Genomic DNA, 19,417 nt, shown 5'->3' with positions numbered 1-19,417 from the left:
GCCCCCCCTTTCCAAGTATTTTCTCTGGGTAGGTGATAATATATCACTCTGCATGTATATACATTTCAGATACATTTATTGCATGAATGTACATGTAGGAGTGGTACAATTTTGACTGGAGACGAGATCATTATCATGTTACTAATGCTTAAATATCCAACATGCAGAGGAATTCTGAAACCTTTGTGACTTTACAAATGAATATACAAAACAATATTATAGAAATATTTTCTGAAAAGAAAAAAAACTGCATGTTCTAAAATCTGGTGTAACCGCTGAGATTGCCTAATTCAGTTAGGGGTGTTACACAACCCATGATCGGCTTGTCAATATTGTACTTGACCCTTGTATCTTCTGCACTGAGCTAATGTCACAATACTGAATGTTGAAAACACTTAAGAAGCTCTGAGGGCAACGCTCAGGGTTCCACATCACCATACACACACTGCCCGCCAGTCAGCTGGAGATGGTTGGATACATGCCATGGGGACATCCTATCGTAGTGTTCATTCTAGCACCCTGCACCTGTCACAACCCATGCAGTTCCTCTTTCCTACCTAGGGTGCCGCTCCCTGCTCTGGTGCTTCTAGCGCACTCTGGTCCTTATCTACAGACCAGAGTGTGCTAGAAGCACCAGAGCAGAGAGTGACACTTCAGACGGGAAAGAGGAACTGCACGGGTTGTGACAGGTGCAGGGTGCTAGAATGAACACTACTATCATTCCGGATCTCAATGCTTGCACCGGTCACACGTCCTGGTTTAGAAGTGGTGGACTGGTAATGGCTTCACAAACACACCTAAAGCGGAACTAGACCTAGACAGGACATTGGTTTGCTGTAGGGAAATGGCACTTTTTGACCGTCTTACAAGAGTAAAAAAAAACATTCCACTTCTTGCTGGCATTTGCCCCTGCGGCTGAAAATATGGAACTGCTTTTCAAGAGATGGGACATGTGGAACCCTGTATATAACTGGCATTTCCCATAAGTTGTAAAAAGACACGCATTGTAGCATACACAACCTCAGCACCCCAGTGCTGTCAGACCATGACGTTGCCTTCAGAGCTTCTGCTTATTAACCATGTATTAACATCATGTTTTGTATTGCACTAACGATCCATGTTCTGTTATATATGTGCCCATGTGTTTTTATTTGGTTTACGTACTACAACATATTGTCGGTGTTTTTGATTTTTTTGTTGTAACGTAGAAAATGTAGCCGCTTCCCCTAAAAAGCGAAATGAACACTTGTGTTACTTATTAGTATAATGTATCCACGTTGGCGACAGGTTGTAATGACCAGAAAGTGGCACATACTATGCCAAGGGTAGGGAAAGCTTAGACTGTAATCTCAGGCCTGTGCAAGAGGCGGGTATACTGTGTGGCAAAAGGTATTCCATTTCTAATACACCGCTCCCCCGGGGTTCTGACGCACAGGTGGCCCAACTCTGTTATCTTATTGGAGGAGTAAAATGAGGGTATCCCATTTGTATGCACACATTATGAAGTCACTATACTCTGACTATAATACTATATATAAATAATACTATATTATATACATTATACATTCTTATAGCCTGCTGAGCTCACTCATTGTTATTTTACTGTATATTATTTTTCTAACGCTACAAAATTTAACATAACAAAAGTTCCCAGTTTTACGGCACTCGCCAGCGGTTGCCCACCCTCCTGGGACTTGTAGTTCAGCAGCTCCTGAGATTTGAAAGTTGCATTTTCTTAATCCTACAAGGTTGCATTACTGCTGTTTTATACGGTTAATTTAACAGCATTTTATTAATGGGACAAGGTTTAAAAATTGACTTTCCACCTCTTCTGAGGTTCCCTACGGGATCACTAATGAAAATGGCCATTACGACAAAATGAGCCAAATCGCAGAGCAGACCACCACATATCGTAATGTCGGACGCACCACCTGCAGCAGTTTCTGCGCTAGGAGTCAGTGGGCTAATGCAGTGAAACGAGCCAAACACTGTACTTGTCTTGTTCTACAGGTGAGTCGTCCTTTGTGCAGGCACAAGTTTATCTGGTGTTCCCACTGGCCAGTAGGAACGAGGCCGCATGTCATGGACCCCAAGATTCAAATAAAGGGCTAAGAAGCACCTACAAAAAATTGATTGATTAAACTGGTGTTAAAGGTTACAGAAATTAGACCTTTACATGGGAGTACCCTCATTTTATTTCTGCCAAATTGTTTACAATTATCTTTACATGTATTTACAGAATATTCTCAAGCTGCTTTCCGCTGTATATGCAGATAATGAACCTGCAGTGATTTGCTTTCTCTATGTAGACCGGCTTAAAGCATGTGAACCGCATTCCCCTAGTATGCACAATCCATGCGTCATGGCTGCAGCACGTAGGGTCAGCTTGTCACAGGCAGTGATGTATGACTGGCTGTGTCCTCTGCGTGTCTTCCCTCATCCTCTATATGCCTGTGTTCGCAGACGGACCACCGGTCGTCACCCATTATGACATCTCTGACACAAACTCCGACCAGGATGTGCTGAACGTGGATAACATGCTGGCTGCAACGGCTGTCAAAGAGCATAACTCTGTAACCAAGCAGGACGCTCCGCCGCCGACATGGCGCACAAGGGGGCTGCTGGAAGAACTGAACGCAGAATTTGGTACTTCTCTTGTTTTATATTGGAGGCAAACAGACTTGTGTTTTGTTTTTTTTTTAAACAATGCAAAACATTATTTTATATTATTATATATTAGTATTTTGGACCTTTTATTATCTGTGATTGCTTAATGCTTAAAATGATCTGCATGGGTACCTGTAGCAGCTGTTCCTGGTGTTGCCAAGTTTTCATTCTCTGTTTCCCACCCATCCTTCCCATCTCTCTCTCTCTCTCTCCTCCAACTACTCGTTCTCTGTCCCACTCTTTCATTCCAATCCCGCTCCTATCTCTCTCCCTGCCCCTCTATCTTTGCCCTCCTCTTTTCCTGTGTCCCGCACCTCTTCCTGTCTCTCTTTCCCTTATTTCCCTTTTCTTTCTCCCTTTCTCTGTCTTTCGCCCTTCTGACCTGTATTTTTCTGTCCCCCTCTTCCACCTTTGTCTCTCCCCCTCTTCCTCTATATTTCTCTGACGTCCTAGTGGATGCTGGGAACTCCGTAAGGACCATGGGGAATAGCGGCTCCGCAGGAGACTGGGCACAAAAGTAAAGCTTTAGGACTACCTGGTGTGCACTGGCTCCTCCCCCTATGACCCTCCTCCAAGCCTCAGTTAGATTTTTGTGCCCGGCCGAGAAGGGTGCACACTAGGGGCTCTCCTGAGCTTCTTAGTGAAAGTTTAGTTTTAGGTTTTTTATTTTCAGTGAGACCTGCTGGCAACAGGCTCACTGCATCGAGGGACTAAGGGGAGAAGAAGCGAACCTGCCTGCTTGCAGCCAGCTTGGGCTTCTTAGGCTACTGGACACCATTAGCTCCAGAGGGACCGAACACAGGCCCAGCCTCGGAGCTCGGTCCCAGAGCCGCGCCGCCGGCCCCCTTACAGAGCCAGAAGCAAGAAGAGGTCCGGAAAAATCGGCGGCAGAAGACATCAGTCTTCAACAAGGTAGCGCACAGCACTGCAGCTGTGCGCCATTGTTACTCAGGCACACTTCATACTTCGGTCACTGAGGGTGCAGGGCGCTAGGGGGGGGCACCCTGAGCAGCAATGTAAACACCTTGGCTGGCATAAATACACCACATATAACCCCCAGGGCTATATGGATGTATTTTAACCCCTGCCAGAACTCACCAAAAAGCGGGAGAAAAGGCTGCCGAGAAGGGGGCGGAGCCTATCTCCTCAGCACACGGGCGCCATTTTCCATCACAGCTCCGCTGGAAGGACCTCTCCCTGACTCTCCCCTGCAGTCCTGCACTACAGAAAAGGGTAAAAAAAGAGAGGGGGGCACTAATTTAGCGCAGTTTTAATACTAACAGCAGCAATAAAGGGAAGCACATTTTATAGTGGTATTCCTGTCTATATATAGCGCTCTGGTGTGTGCTGGCATACTCTCCCTCTGTCTCCCCAAAGGGCTAGTGGGGTCCTGTCCTCTATCAGAGCATTCCCTGTGTGTGTGCTGTGTGTCGGTACGACTGTGTCGACATGTTTGAGGAGGAAAATGAGATGGAGGCGGAGCAATTGCCTATTATAGAGTTGTCACCCCCTAGGGAGTCGACACCTGAGTGGATGAGCTTATGGAAGGAATTGCGTGACAGTGTCAGCTCTTTACGACAGACAGTTGACGACATGAGACAGCCGGCTACTCAGCTTGTGCCTGTCCAGGGGTCTCAAACGCCATCAGGGGCTTTAAAACGCCCGTTACCTCAAATGACAGACACGGATACTGACTCCAGTGTCGATGATGAGGAGACAAACGTGACTTCCACTAGGGCCACACGTTACATGATTGAAGCAATGAAAAATGTATTGCATATCTCTGATAATACAAGTACCACTAAAAAGGGTATTATGTTTGGTGAGAAAAAACTGACTGTAGTTTTTCCTGTATCCGAGGAATTAAATGAAGTGTGTGATGAGGCGTGGGTTTCCCCCGATAAAAAACTGATAATTCCTAAAAGGTTATTGGCATCGTACCCTTTCCCGCCAGAGGATAGGGCACGTTGGGAAACACCCCCTAGGGTGGATAAAGCGCTCACACGCTTGTCTAAACAGGTAGCACTACCCTCTCCTGATACGGCCGCCCTAAAGGAACCTGCCGATAGAAAGCTGGAGAATATCCTAAAATGTATATACTCTCACACGGGTGTTATACTGCGACCAGCAATCGCCTCAGCCTGGATGTGCAGTGCGGGCCTGGCGTGGTCGGATTCCCTGACTGAAAATATTGATACCCTAGATAGGGACAGTATATTACTGACTATAGAGCATTTGAAGGATGCATTTCTATATATGCGTGATGCACAGAGGGATATTTGCCGACTGGCATCAAGAGTTAGCGCGCTGTCCATTTCTGCAAGAAGAGGTTTATGGACGCGGCAGTGGTCAGGTGATGCGGATTCTAAAAGGCACATGGAAGTATTGCCTTATAAGGGGGAGGAGTTATTTGGGGTAGGTCTATCAGACCTGGTAGCCACGGCAACTGCTGGAAAATCCACATTTTTACCCCAGGTAACTTCTCAGCCTAAGAAGACGCCGTATTATCAGGCGCAGTCCTTTCGGCCCCATAAGGGCAAGCGGGCAAAAGGCGCCTCATTTCTGCCCCGTGGCAGAGGGAGAGGAAAAAGGCTGCAACAAACAGCCAGTTCCCAGAAACAAAAGCCCTCTCCCGCCTTCGCAAAGTCCTCAGCATGACGCTGGGGCTTTACAAGCGGACTCAGGCACGGGGGTGGGCCCGTCTCCAGAAGTTCAGTGCGCAGTGGGCCCACTCGCAAGTGGACCCCTGGATCCTTCAGGTGGTATCTCAGGGGTACAAATTGGAATTCGAGACGTCTCCCCCTCGCCGTTTTCTAAAGTCTGCTTTACCGACGTCCCCCTCAGACAGGGAGGCAGTATTGGAAGCCATTCACAAGCTATGTTCCCAGCAGGTGATAATCAAGGTACCCCTCCTACAACAGGGAAAGGGGTACTATTCCACACTATTTGTGGTACCGAAGCCGGACGGCTCGGTGAGACCAATTTTAAACCTAAAATCCTTGAACACTTACATACAAAGGTTCAAATTCAAGATGGAGTCACTCAGAGCAGTGATTGCAAACCTGGAAGAAGGGGACTATATGGTGTCTCTGGACATCAAAGATGCTTACCTACATGTCCCAATTTACCCTTCTCACCAAGGGTACCTCAGGTTTGTGGTACAGAACTGTCCCTATCCGTTTCAGACGCTGCCGTTTGGATTGTCCACGGCACCCCGGGTCTTTACCAAGGTAATGGCCGAAATGATGATACTCCTTCGAAGGAAGGGAGTTTTAGTTATCCCTTACTTGGACGATCTCCTGATAAGGGCAAGATCCAGGGAACAGTTGGAAGTCGGAGTAGCACTATCTCAGATAGTGCTGCGCCAGCACGGTTGGATTCTCAATATTCCAAAATCGCAGCTGATCCCGACGACTCGACTTCTATTCCTAGGGATGATCCTGGACACAGTCCAGAAAAAGGTGTTTCTCCCGGAGGAGAAAGCCAGGGAGTTATCCGAACTAGTCAGAAATCTCCTAAAACCAGGCCAAGTCTCAGTGCATCAATGCACAAGGGTCCTGGGAAAGATGGTGGCTTCTTACGAAGCAATACCATTCGGCAGATTCCACGCAAGAACCTTCCAGTGGGATCGGCTAGACAAATGGTCCGGGTCGCATCTTCAGATGCATCAGCGGATAATCTTGTCACCAAGGACAAGGGTGTCTCTCCTGTGGTGATTACAGAGTGCTCATCTTCTAGAGGGCCGCAGATTCGGCATTCAGGATTGGATGCTCGTGACCACGGAGGCCAGCCTGAGAGGCTGGGGAGCAGTCACACAAGGAGTGTGATCAAGTCTGGAGAATTCTCTCCACATAAATATACTGGAGCTAAGAGCAAATTTATAATGCTCTAAGCTTAGCAAGACCTCTGCTTCAAAGTCAGCCGGTATTGATCCAGTGGGATAACATCACGGCAGTAGCCCATGTAAACAGAAAGGGCGGCACAAGAAGCAGGAGGGCAGTGGCAAAACTGCAAGGATTTTTCGCTAGGCGGAAAATCATGTGATAGCACTGTCAGCAGTGTTCATTCCGGGAGTGGACGACTGGGAAGCAGACTTCCTCAGCAGGCACGACCTCCACCCGGGAGAGTGGGAACTTCATCGGGAAGTTTTCCGCATGATTGTGAACCGTTGGGAAAGACCAAAGGTGGACATGATGGCGTCCCGCCCGAACAAAAAAAATGGGACAGGTATTGCGCCAGGTCACGAGACCTTCAGGCGATAGCTGTGGACGTCCTGGTAACACCGTGGGTGTAACAGTCGGTGTATGTGTTCCCTTCTCTGCTTCTCATAACCAAGGTATTGAGAATTATAAGACATAGAGGAGTAAGAACTATACTCGTGGCTCCGGATTGGCCAAGAGGGACTTGGTAACCGGAACTTCAAGAGATGCTCACAGAGGACTAATGGCCTCGGGAGCTAAGAAGGGATTTGCTTTCAGCAAGTACCATGTCTGTTCCAAGAGGAACCGTGGCATCGGCCTTTAAGAAAGGACCTGCTCCAGCAGGGACCTTGTCTGTTCCAAGACTTACCGCGACTGCGTTTGACGGCATGGCGGTTTGAACGCCGGATCCTAAGGGAAAAGGCATTCCGGAAGAGGTCATACCTACCCTGGTCAAAGCCAGGAAGGAGGTGACCGCACAACGTTATCACCACATGTGGTAAAAATATGTTGCGTGGGTGAGGCCAGGAGGGCCCCACGAAAAAATTTCAACTAGGTCGATTTCTGCACTTCCTGCAAACAGGAGTGTCTATGAGCCTCAAATTGGGGTCCATTAAGGTTCAAGTTTCGGCCCTGTAGATTTTCTTCCAGAAAGAATTGGCTTCAGTTCCTGAAGTCCAGACGTTTGTCAAGGGAGTATTGCATATACAGCCCTTGTGTGCCTCCAGTGGCACCGTGGGATCTCAACGTAGTGTTGGGATTCCTCAAATCATATTGGTTTGAACCACTCAAATCTGTGGATTTGAAATATCTCACATGGAAAGTGACCATGCTGTTGGCCCTGGCCTCGGCCAGGCGATTGTCAAAATTGGCGGCTTTGTCTTACAAAAGCCCATATTTGATTTTCCATTCGGACAGGGCAGAACTGCGGACTCGTCCCCAGTTTCTTCCTAAGGTGGTGTCAGCGTTTCACCTGAAACTACCTATTGTGGTGCCTGCGGCTACTAGGGACTTGGAGGACTCCAAGTTGCTAGACGTTGTCAGGGCCCTGAAAATATATATATATATATATATATATATATATATATATATATATATATATATATATATATATATATATAATTCCAGGACGGCTGGAGTCAGAAAGTCTGACTTGCTGTTTATATTGTAGGCACCCAAAAAGCTGGGTGCTCCTGCTTCTAAGCAGACTATTGCTCGTTGGATTTGTAGTACAATTCAGCTTGCACATTCTGTGGCAGGCCTGCCACAGCCAAAATCTGTAAATGCCCATTCCACAAGGAAGGTGGGCTCATCTTGGGCGGCTGCCCGAGGGGTCTCGGCTTTACAACTTTGCCGAGCAGCTACTTGGTCAGGGGCAAACACGTTTGCTAAATTCTACAAATTTGATACCCTGGCTGAGGAGGACCTGGAGTTCTCTCATTCGGTGCTGCAGAGTCATCCGCACTCTCCCGCCCGTTTGGGAGCTTTGGTATAATCCCCATGGTCCTGACGGAGTCCCCAGCATCCACTAGGACGTTAGAGAAAATAAGATTTTACTTACCGATAAATCTATTTCTCATAGTCCGTAGTGGATGCTGGGCGCCCATCCCAAGTGCGGATTGTCTGCATTACTTGTACATAGTTATTGTTACAAAAAAATCGGGTTATTATTGTTGTGAGCCATCTTTTTTAGAGGCTACTTCATTGTTATCATACTGTTAACTGGGTTCAAATCACAAGTTGTACGGTGTGGTTGGTGTGGCTGGTATGAGTCTTACCCGGGATTCAAGATCCTTCCTTATTGTGTACGCTCGTCCGGGCACAGTACCTAACTGAGGCTTGGAGGAGGGTCATAGGGGGAGGAGCCAGTACACCATGTGATCCTAAAAAGCTTGCTTTTGTGCCCTGTCTCCTGCGGAGCCGCTATTCCCCATGGTCCTGACGGAGTCCCCAGCATCCACTACGGACTATGAGAAATAGATTTATCGGTAAGTAAAATCTTATTTTTATGCCAGGGTAGTAAGGGTTTTAATTCATTACTGCCATTGTCTGCAGTGGACAGTATATATACCCTAATTGGGGCCACTAGCTTCCTGATTAGACAGGGCTTCTGTCTATGGACGTCTGGTTGTTGGTGTACGTAATGACCACCCCTCTCATCCTACATTTGGGATGATTTTAATGTGATATCTCTTAATACATCCTATATAATTAAAGGCTAATGCTGCTCCTCACCTCTCTGGGTGGATTCAAGAGTTTTGCATGCCGTCGTGCCACTAGATGGCGCCCGACGGAACATTTCAAGTGTTTCTTTGTTCTGGTGCGCACAGCCGCTGGCGCTGACATTGATGTTATGTTGTTCCGTCATTTTGTCAGGCTGGTGACTAAACTGTTTCATAAGTTATTAGTAATACATTCCTGATGTGAATTCATATTTGTAACTACAGCTCACATTGAGGGGTCAGTTCAAGTTTATCTTGAATTTATAGAGGAATTATGTGCAGCCTCTCTATACAGTTCCTGTTTATTCCTCAGAACCCCACACGGTGCATGTTTTACAGGTGACCCAGCAGGAGGACAGGTGTAGTCATTACTCACTGACACATTTTATAAGGTCCACAGGCAGAGCTGATGATCTCATATGTGATTCTATGAGGAGACCTGGAAAATATGAACTGTGTGGGGTCCTGAGGACAGAGTTTAAAAACCTGTGGTTTATTCCATTAATAGGAGATTACAAACCCCACTGGACAGCTGCAAAACTGTCTATCCTTTAAAGTACAACATCACAGGCTGAGAGTTATATAGTGTGAGGAGCAGGGTCCCCCAGCAGCTCAGAGTATATCAGGAGATGAGTGATGTGATGGTGAGGACAGGGCTGCATGTGACAGGGACAGTGACAGGATGTGAGGAGGGGAATGGAGGCAGCAGGAAGCCACAGGCTGAGAGTTATATAGTGGGAGGAGCAGGGTCCCCCAGCAGCACAGAGTATATCAGGAGATGAGTGATGTGTCAGTGAGGACAGGGCTGCATGTGACAGGGGCAGTGACATGATGTGAGGAGGGGAATGGAGGCAGCAGGAAGCCACAGGCTGAGAGTTATATAGTGGGAGGAGCAGGGTCCCCAGCAGCACAGAGTATATCAGGAGATGAGTGATGTGATAGTGAGGACAGGGCTGCATGTGACAGGGACAGTGACATGATGTGAGGAGGGGAATGGAGGCAGCAAGAAGCCACTGACTGAGCAGTGTCCCCCAGCAGCACAGAGTATATCAGATGAGTGATATATTAGTGAGGACAGGGCTGCATGTGGAGGCAGCAGGAAACGACAGACTGAAAGTTATATAGTGGAAGGAGCAGTCCCCCAACAGAACACACTAGTGATGTGAGGCTCCTATTAGACATATGCAGACAAATTGTCATACACCTCTATATAACGTTCATGTAGCCACCTCTGGAAACCTCAGACTGGTAGTGGGTGGGGTTAGAATGTAGCACAAAATTCCTCATTCTTTTACAATAAGTTGTGATTATGGGAAGACTGCAGAGGAAGCGCCCATTGCAGGACAGATGTCTCCTCCTGCAGGACAGATGTCTCCTCCTGCAGGACAGATGTCTTGTGGGGAAACGTCTCTCGGACTGGTCTATAATATGTACTGTTGAACAGTGACAGAACCCCGTAGAGCACTTGTCATGCAGGACCTCTCTACCTGAGAACCTATCACCTGCTTCCCAGATCTGCTGCATTGATATCCTACATCCAGGCCTCTCATAGATTTCTAGGACAGAGGTTTAATAACCTGTCCAGCCTTCTAGTATGAATGAGTGACTGTGATGGACATTGTGTTATACTGTCTCAGTGTAAGGACTGGGCACAATGCCTGCTATCCACACCTGGCAACCCCCCGATACACCGGTGACTCCATATTACTCTGTGTGTATGCAGTCATATGTGTTGGCCTTGGACTAGCCGGAAGGACAGAGAGAATGTAAATGTCTATAATAATCCTCTATAAGTACTGCTCTTGATTGCGTGTCTTGTGTTCTTCCCACAGGCCAGTTGGATCAGGGCCTGGCGTTATGTGATAAGTTACCCCCTAGTGCCGGGAAGAATGATGACGAAATTAACCTTGCATCATCGGGCAGCGAGGTAGAGATAGTCGGGGTTCAGGAACATGCAAGGTGAGTGCCTTCTACAGCAATATCCCCCCAGCCATCTATTGCTGAGCTACCGATGTGTGTAATGCAGAGACACTATTACTGGGGCACAGGTGTATATGTAATGCAGAGACACTATTACTGGGGCACAGGTGTGTATGTAATGCAGAGACACTATTACTGGGGCACAGTTGTATATGTAATGCAGAGACACTATTACTGGGGCACAGGTGTGTATGTAATGCAGAGACACTATTACTGGGGCACAGGTGTGTGTGTAATGCAGAGACACTATTACTGGGGCACAGGTGTGTATGTAATGCAGAGACACTGTTGCTGAGCTACCGGTGTGTGTAATGCAGAGACACTATTACTGGGGCACAGGTGTGTATGTAATGCAGATACACTATTGCTGAGCTACCGGTGTGTGTAATGCAGAGACACTATTACTGGGGCACAGGTGTATATGTAATGCAGAGACACTATTACTGGGGCACAGGTGTGTATGTAATGCAGAGACACTATTACTGGGGCACAGTTGTATATGTAATGCAGAGACACTATTACTGGGGCACAGGTGTGTATGTAATGCAGAGACACTATTACTGGGGCACAGGTGTGTATGTAATGCAGAGACACTATTACTGGGGCACAGGTGTGTATGTAATGCAGAGACACTGTTGCTGAGCTACCGGTGTGTGTAATGCAGAGACACTATTACTGGGGCACAGGTGTGTATGTAATGCAGAGACACTATTGCTGAGCTACCGGTGTGTGTAATGCAGAGACACTATTACTGGGGCACAGGTGTATATGTAATGCAGAGACACTATTACTGGGGCACAGGTGTGTATGTAATGCAGAGACACTATTACTGGGGCACAGGTGTGTATGTAATGCAGAGACACTATTACTGGGGCCCAGGTGTGTATGTAATGCAGAGACACTATTGCTGAGCTACCGGTGTGTGTAATGCAGAGACACTATTACTGGGGCACAGGTGTATATGTAATGCAGAGACACTATTACTGGGGCACAGGTGTGTGTGTAATGCAGAGACACTATTACTGGGGCACAGTTGTATATGTAATGCAGAGACACTATTACTGGGGCACAGGTGTGTATGTAATGCAGAGACACTATTACTGGGGCACAGGTGTGTATGTAATGCAGAGACACTATTGCTGAGCTACCGGTGTGTGTAATGCAGAGACACTATTACTGGGGCACAGGTGTGTATGTAATGCAGATACACTATTGCTGAGCTACCGGTGTGTGTAATGCAGAGACACTATTACTGGGGCACAGGTGTATATGTAATGCAGAGACACTATTACTGGGGCACAGGTGTGTGTGTAATGCAGAGACACTATTACTGGGGCACAGTTGTATATGTAATGCAGAGACACTATTACTGGGGCACAGGTGTGTATGTAATGCAGAGACACTATTGCTGAGCTACCGGTGTGTGTAATGCAGAGACACTATTACTGGGGCACAGGTGTGTATGTAATGCAGAGACACTATTACTGGGGCACAGGTGTGTATGTAATGCAGAGACACTATTGCTGAGCTACCGGTGTGTGTAATGCAGAGACACTATTACTGGGGCACAGGTGTATATGTAATGCAGAGACACTATTACTGGGGCACAGGTGTGTGTGTAATACAGAGACACTATTACTGGGGCACAGGTGTATATGTAATGCAGAGACACTATTACTGGGGCACAGGTGTATATGTAATGCAGAGACACTATTACTGGGGCACAGGTGTGTATGTAATGCAGAGACACTATTGCTGAGCTACCGGTGTGTGTAATGCATAGACACTATTACTGGGGCACAGGTGTGTATGTAATGCATAGACACTATTACTGGGTCACAGGTGTGTATGTAATGCAGAGACACTATTGCTGAGCTACTGGTGTGTGTAATGCAGAGACACTATTACTGGGGCACAGGTGTATATGTAATGCAGAGACACTATTGCTGAGCTACCGGTGTGTGTAATGCAGAGACACTATTACTGGGGCACAGGTGTATATGTAATGCAGAGACACTATTACTGGGGCACAGGTGTATATGTAATGCAGAGACACTATTACTGGGGCACAGGTGTGTATGTAATGCAGAGACACTATTACTGGGGCACAGGTGTGTATGTAATGCAGAGACACTATTGCTGAGCTACCGGTGTGTGTAATGCAGAGACACTATTACTGGGGCACAGTTGTATATGTAATGCATAGACACTATTACTGGGGCACAGGTGTGTATGTAATGCATAGACACTATTACTGGGTCACAGGTGTGTATGTAATGCAGAGACACTATTGCTGAGCTACTGGTGTGTGTAATGCAGAGACACTATTACTGGGGCACAGGTGTATATGTAATGCAGAGACACTATTGCTGAGCTACCGGTGTGTGTAATGCAGAGACACTATTACTGGGGCACAGGTGTATATGTAATGCAGAGACACTATTACTGGGGCACAGGTGTATATGTAATGCAGAGACACTATTACTGGGGCACAGGTGTGTATGTAATGCAGAGACACTATTACTGGGGCACAGGTGTGTATGTAATGCAGAGACACTATTGCTGAGCTACCGGTGTGTGTAATGCAGAGACACTATTACTGGGGCACAGGTGTATATGTAATGCAGAGACACTATTACTGGGGCACAGGTGTATATGTAATGCAGAGACACTATTACTGGGGCATCTGGGAGATTTTGGATTTGGGGTTATTACATAAAATCAATTAAAAAAATTAAACTGTAAGCAACAAACATCAAAATTATAACAAATAAAAGCTTGAAATATCTCACTTTGCATGTAAGGAGTCTATATAATATATTAGTTTCACCTTTTAAATTGAATCACCAAATAAATGAACTTTTGCACGATATTCTAATTTTCGTACTTTCACCTGTGGAGACACTATTTCGGGAGCACAGGTGTATGTGATACACAGACAGTATTACTGGGGCACAGGTGTATGTGATACAGAGACAGTATTCCTGGGGCACAGGTGTATGTGATACAGAGACAGTATTACTGGGGCACAGGTGTATGTGATACAGAGACAGTATTACTGGGGCACATGTGTATGTGATAGACAGACAGTATTACTGGGGCACAGGTGTATGTGATACAGAGACAGTATTACTGGGGCACAGGTGTATGTGATACAGAGACAGTGTTACTGGGGCACAGGTGTATGTGATACAGAGACAGTATCAGAGACAGTATTACTGGGGCACAGGTGTATGTGATACAGAGACAGTATTACTGGGGCACAGGTGTATGTGATACAGAGACAGTGTTACTGGGGCACAGGTGTATGTGATACAGAGACAGTATTACTGGGCCACAGGTGTATGATACAGAGACAGTATTACTGGGGCACAGGTGTGTGTGATACAGAGACCGTATTACTGGGGCACAGGTGTATGTGATACACAGACAGTATTACTGGGGCACAGGTGTATGTGATACACACAGTATTACTGGGGCACAGGTGTATGTGATACACAGACAGTATTACTGGGGCACAGGTGTATGTGATACACAGACAGTATTACTGGGGCACAGGTGTATGTGATACCCAGACAGTATTACTGGGGCACAGGTGTATGTGATACCGAGACAGTATCGGAGACCGTATTACTGGGGCACAGGTGTATGTGATACACAGACAGTATTACTGGGGCACAGGTGTATGTGATACACAGACAGTATTACTGGGGCACAGGTGTATGTGATACAGAGACAGTATTACTGGGGCACAGGTGTATGTGATACACAGACAGTATTACTGGGGCACAGGTGTATGTGATACAGAGACAGTATCGGAGACAGTATTACTGGGGCACAGGTGTATGTGATACACAGACAGTATTACTGGGGCACAGGTGTATGTGATACACAGACAGTATTACTGGGGCACAGGTGTATGTGATACAGAGACCGTATTACTGGGGCACAGGTGTATGTGATACAGAGACAGTATCGGAGACAGTATTACTGGGGCACAGTTGTATATGTAATGCAGAGACACTATTACTGGGGCACAGGTGTGTATGTAATGCAGAGACACTATTACTGGGGCACAGGTGTGTATGTAATGCAGAGACACTATTGCTGAGCTACCGGTGTGTGTAATGCAGAGACACTATTACTGGGGCACAGGTGTGTATGTAATGCAGAGACACTATTGCTGAGCTACCGGTGTGTGTAATGCAGAGACACTATTACTGGGGCACAGGTGTATATGTAATGCAGAGACACTATTACTGGGGCACAGGTGTGTGTGTAATGCAGAGACACTATTACTGGGGCACAGTTGTATATGTAATGCAGAGACACTATTACTGGGGCACAGGTGTGTATGTAATGCAGAGACACTATTGCTGAGCTACCGGTGTGTGTAATGCAGAGACACTATTACTGGGGCACAGGTGTGTATGTAATGCAGAGACACTATTGCTGAGCTACCGGTGTGTGTAATGCAGAGACACTATTACTGGGGCACAGGTGTATATGTAATGCAGAGACACTATTACTGGGGCACAGGTGTGTGTGTAATACAGAGACACTATTACTGGGGCACAGGTGTATATGTAATGCAGAGACACTATTACTGGGGCACAGGTGTATATGTAATGCAGAGACACTATTACTGGGGCACAGGTGTGTATGTAATGCAGAGACACTATTGCTGAGCTACCGGTGTGTGTAATGCAGAGACACTATTACTGGGGCACAGGTGTGTATGTAATGCATAGACACTATTACTGGGTCACAGGTGTGTATGTAATGCAGAGACACTATTGCTGAGCTACTGGTGTGTGTAATGCAGAGACACTATTACTGGGGCACAGGTGTATATGTAATGCAGAGACACTATTGCTGAGCTACCGGTGTGTGTAATGCAGAGACACTATTACTGGGGCACAGGTGTATATGTAATGCAGAGACACTATTACTGGGGCACAGGTGTATATGTAATGCAGAGACACTATTACTGGGGCACAGGTGTGTATGTAATGCAGAGACACTATTACTGGGGCACAGGTGTGTATGTAATGCAGAGACACTATTGCTGAGCTACCGGTGTGTGTAATGCAGAGACACTATTACTGGGGCACAGGTGTATATGTAATGCAGAGACACTATTACTGGGGCATCTGGGAGATTTTGGATTTGGGGTTATTACATAAAATCAATTAAAAAAATTAAACTGTAAGCAACAAACATCAAAATTATAACAAATAAAAGCTTGAAATATCTCACTTTGCATGTAAGGAGTCTATATAATATATTAGTTTCACCTTTTAAATTGAATCACCAAATAAATGAACTTTTGCACGATATTCTAATTTTCGTACTTTCACCTGTGGAGACACTATTTCGGGAGCACAGGTGTATGTGATACACAGACAGTATTACTGGGGCACAGGTGTATGTGATACAGAGACAGTATTCCTGGGGCACAGGTGTATGTGATACAGAGACAGTGTTACTGGGGCACAGGTGTATGTGATACAGAGACAGTATTACTGGGCCACAGGTGTATGATACAGAGACAGTATTACTGGGGCACAGGTGTGTGTGATACAGAGACCGTATTACTGGGGCACAGGTGTATGTGATACACAGACAGTATTACTGGGGCACAGGTGTATGTGATACACAGACAGTATTACTGGGGCACAGGTGTATGTGATACAGAGACAGTATTACTGGGGCACGGGTGTATGTGATACAGAGACAGTATCGGAGACAGTATTACTGGGGCACAGGTGTATGTGATACACAGACAGTATTACTGGGGCACAGGTGTATGTGATACACACAGTATTACTGGGGCACAGGTGTATGTGATACACAGACAGTATTACTGGGGCACAGGTGTATGTGATACAGAGACAGTATCGGAGACAGTATTACTGGGGCACAGGTGTATGTGATACACAGACAGTATTACTGGGGCACAGGTGTATGTGATACAGAGACAGTATTACTGGGGCACAGGTGTATGTGATACAGAGACAGTATCGGAGACAGTATTACTGGGGCACAGGTGTATGTGATACACAGACAGTATTACTGGGGCACAGGTGTATGTGATACACAGACAGTATTACTGGGGCACAGGTGTATGTGATACACAGACAGTATTACTGGGGCACAGGTGTATGTGATACACAGACAGTATTACTGGGGCACAGGTGTATGTGATACACAGACAGTATTACTGGGGCACAGGTGTATGTGATACACAGACAGTATTACTGGGGCACAGGTGTATGTGATACACAGACAGTATTACTGGGGCACAGGTGTATGTGATACAGAGACAGTATCAGAGACAGTATTACTGGGGCATAGGTGTATGTGATACAGAGACAGTATTACTGGGGCACAGGGGTATGTGATACAGAGACAGTGTTACTGGGGCACAGGTGTATGTGATACACAGACAGTATTACTGGGGCACAGGTGTATGTGATACACAGACAGTATTACTGGGGCACAGGTGTATGTGATACACAGACAGTATTACTGGGGCACAGGTGTATGTGATACACAGACAGTATTACTGGGGCACAGGTGTATGTGATACAGAGACAGTATTACTGGGGCACAGGTGTATGTGATACAGAGACAGTATCGGAGACAGTATTACTGGGGCACAGGTGTATGTGATACAGAGACAGTATCAGAGACAGTATTACTGGGGCACAGGTGTATGTGATACAGAGACAGTATTACTGGGGCACAGGTGTATGTGATACACACAGTATTACTGGGGCACAGGTGTATGTGATACACAGACAGTATTACTGGGGCACAGGTGTATGTGATACACAGACAGTATTACTGGGGCACAGGTGTATGTGATACACAGACAGTATTACTGGGGCACAGGTGTATGTGATACACAGACAGTATTACTGGGGCACAGGTGTATGTGATACACAGACAGTATTACTGGGGCACAGGTGTATGTGATACACATACAGTATTACTGGGGCACAGGTGTATGTGATACAGAGACAGTATTACTGGGGCACAGGTGTATGTGATACAGAGACAGTATCGGAGACAGTATTACTGGGGCACAGGTGTATGTGATACACACAGTATTACTGGGGCACAGGTGTATGTGATACACAGACAGTATTACTGGGGCACAGGTGTATGTGATACAGAGACAGTGTTACTGGGGCACAGGTGTATGTGATACAGAGACAGTATTACTGGGCCACAGGTGTATGATACAGAGACAGTATTACTGGGGCACAGGTGTGTGTGATACAGAGACCGTATTACTGGGGCACAGGTGTATGTGATACACAGACAGTATTACTGGGGCACAGGTGTATGTGATACACACAGTATTACTGGGGCACAGGTGTATGTGATACACAGACAGTATTACTGGGGCACAGGTGTATGTGATACACAGACAGTATTACTGGGGCACAGGTGTATGTGATACCCAGACAGTATTACTGGGGCACAGGTGTATGTGATACCGAGACAGTATCGGAGACCGTATTACTGGGGCACAGGTGTATGTGATACACAGACAGTATTACTGGGGCACAGGTGTATGTGATACACAGACAGTATTACTGGGGCACAGGTGTATGTGATACAGAGACAGTATTACTGGGGCACAGGTGTATGTGATACACAGACAGTATTACTGGGGCACAGGTGTATGTGATACAGAGACAGTATCGGAGACAGTATTACTGGGGCACAGGTGTATGTGATACACAGACAGTATTACTGGGGCACAGGTGTATGTGATACAGAGACCGTATTACTGGGGCACAGGTGTATGTGATACAGAGACAGTATCGGAGACAGTATTACTGGGGCACAGTTGTATATGTAATGCAGAGACACTATTACTGGGGCACAGGTGTGTATGTAATGCAGAGACACTATTACTGGGGCACAGGTGTGTATGTAATGCAGAGACACTATTGCTGAGCTACCGGTGTGTGTAATGCAGAGACACTATTACTGGGGCACAGGTGTGTATGTAATGCAGAGACACTATTGCTGAGCTACCGGTGTGTGTAATGCAGAGACACTATTACTGGGGCACAGGTGTATATGTAATGCAGAGACACTATTACTGGGGCACAGGTGTGTGTGTAATGCAGAGACACTATTACTGGGGCACAGTTGTATATGTAATGCAGAGACACTATTACTGGGGCACAGGTGTGTATGTAATGCAGAGACACTATTGCTGAGCTACCGGTGTGTGTAATGCAGAGACACTATTACTGGGGCACAGGTGTGTATGTAATGCAGAGACACTATTGCTGAGCTACCGGTGTGTGTAATGCAGAGACACTA

At 46.4% G+C, this 19,417-nt stretch overlaps 1 protein-coding gene across 1 annotated transcript in view; it reads left to right on the top strand.

Moving 5' to 3' along the window:
* Positions 1-19,417, top strand: part of ARK2N (arkadia (RNF111) N-terminal like PKA signaling regulator 2N) — a 130,541-nt gene that overhangs the window by 51,217 nt on the left and 59,907 nt on the right. Inside the window, exons 3-4 of the mRNA XM_063958566.1 lie at positions 2,464-2,646; positions 10,921-11,047. Of these exons, the coding sequence (XP_063814636.1) occupies positions 2,464-2,646; positions 10,921-11,047 (310 nt within the window). The remainder of the gene's footprint in view (positions 1-2,463; positions 2,647-10,920; positions 11,048-19,417) is intronic.

This window comes from Pseudophryne corroboree, chromosome 1 (genome assembly GCF_028390025.1).
Source record: "Pseudophryne corroboree isolate aPseCor3 chromosome 1, aPseCor3.hap2, whole genome shotgun sequence".
NCBI classification, from domain to species: Eukaryota; Metazoa; Chordata; class Amphibia; order Anura; family Myobatrachidae; genus Pseudophryne; species Pseudophryne corroboree.
The sequence above is the reverse complement of the archived record's forward strand: the minus strand, read 5'-3'. Positions and strand labels throughout refer to the sequence as shown.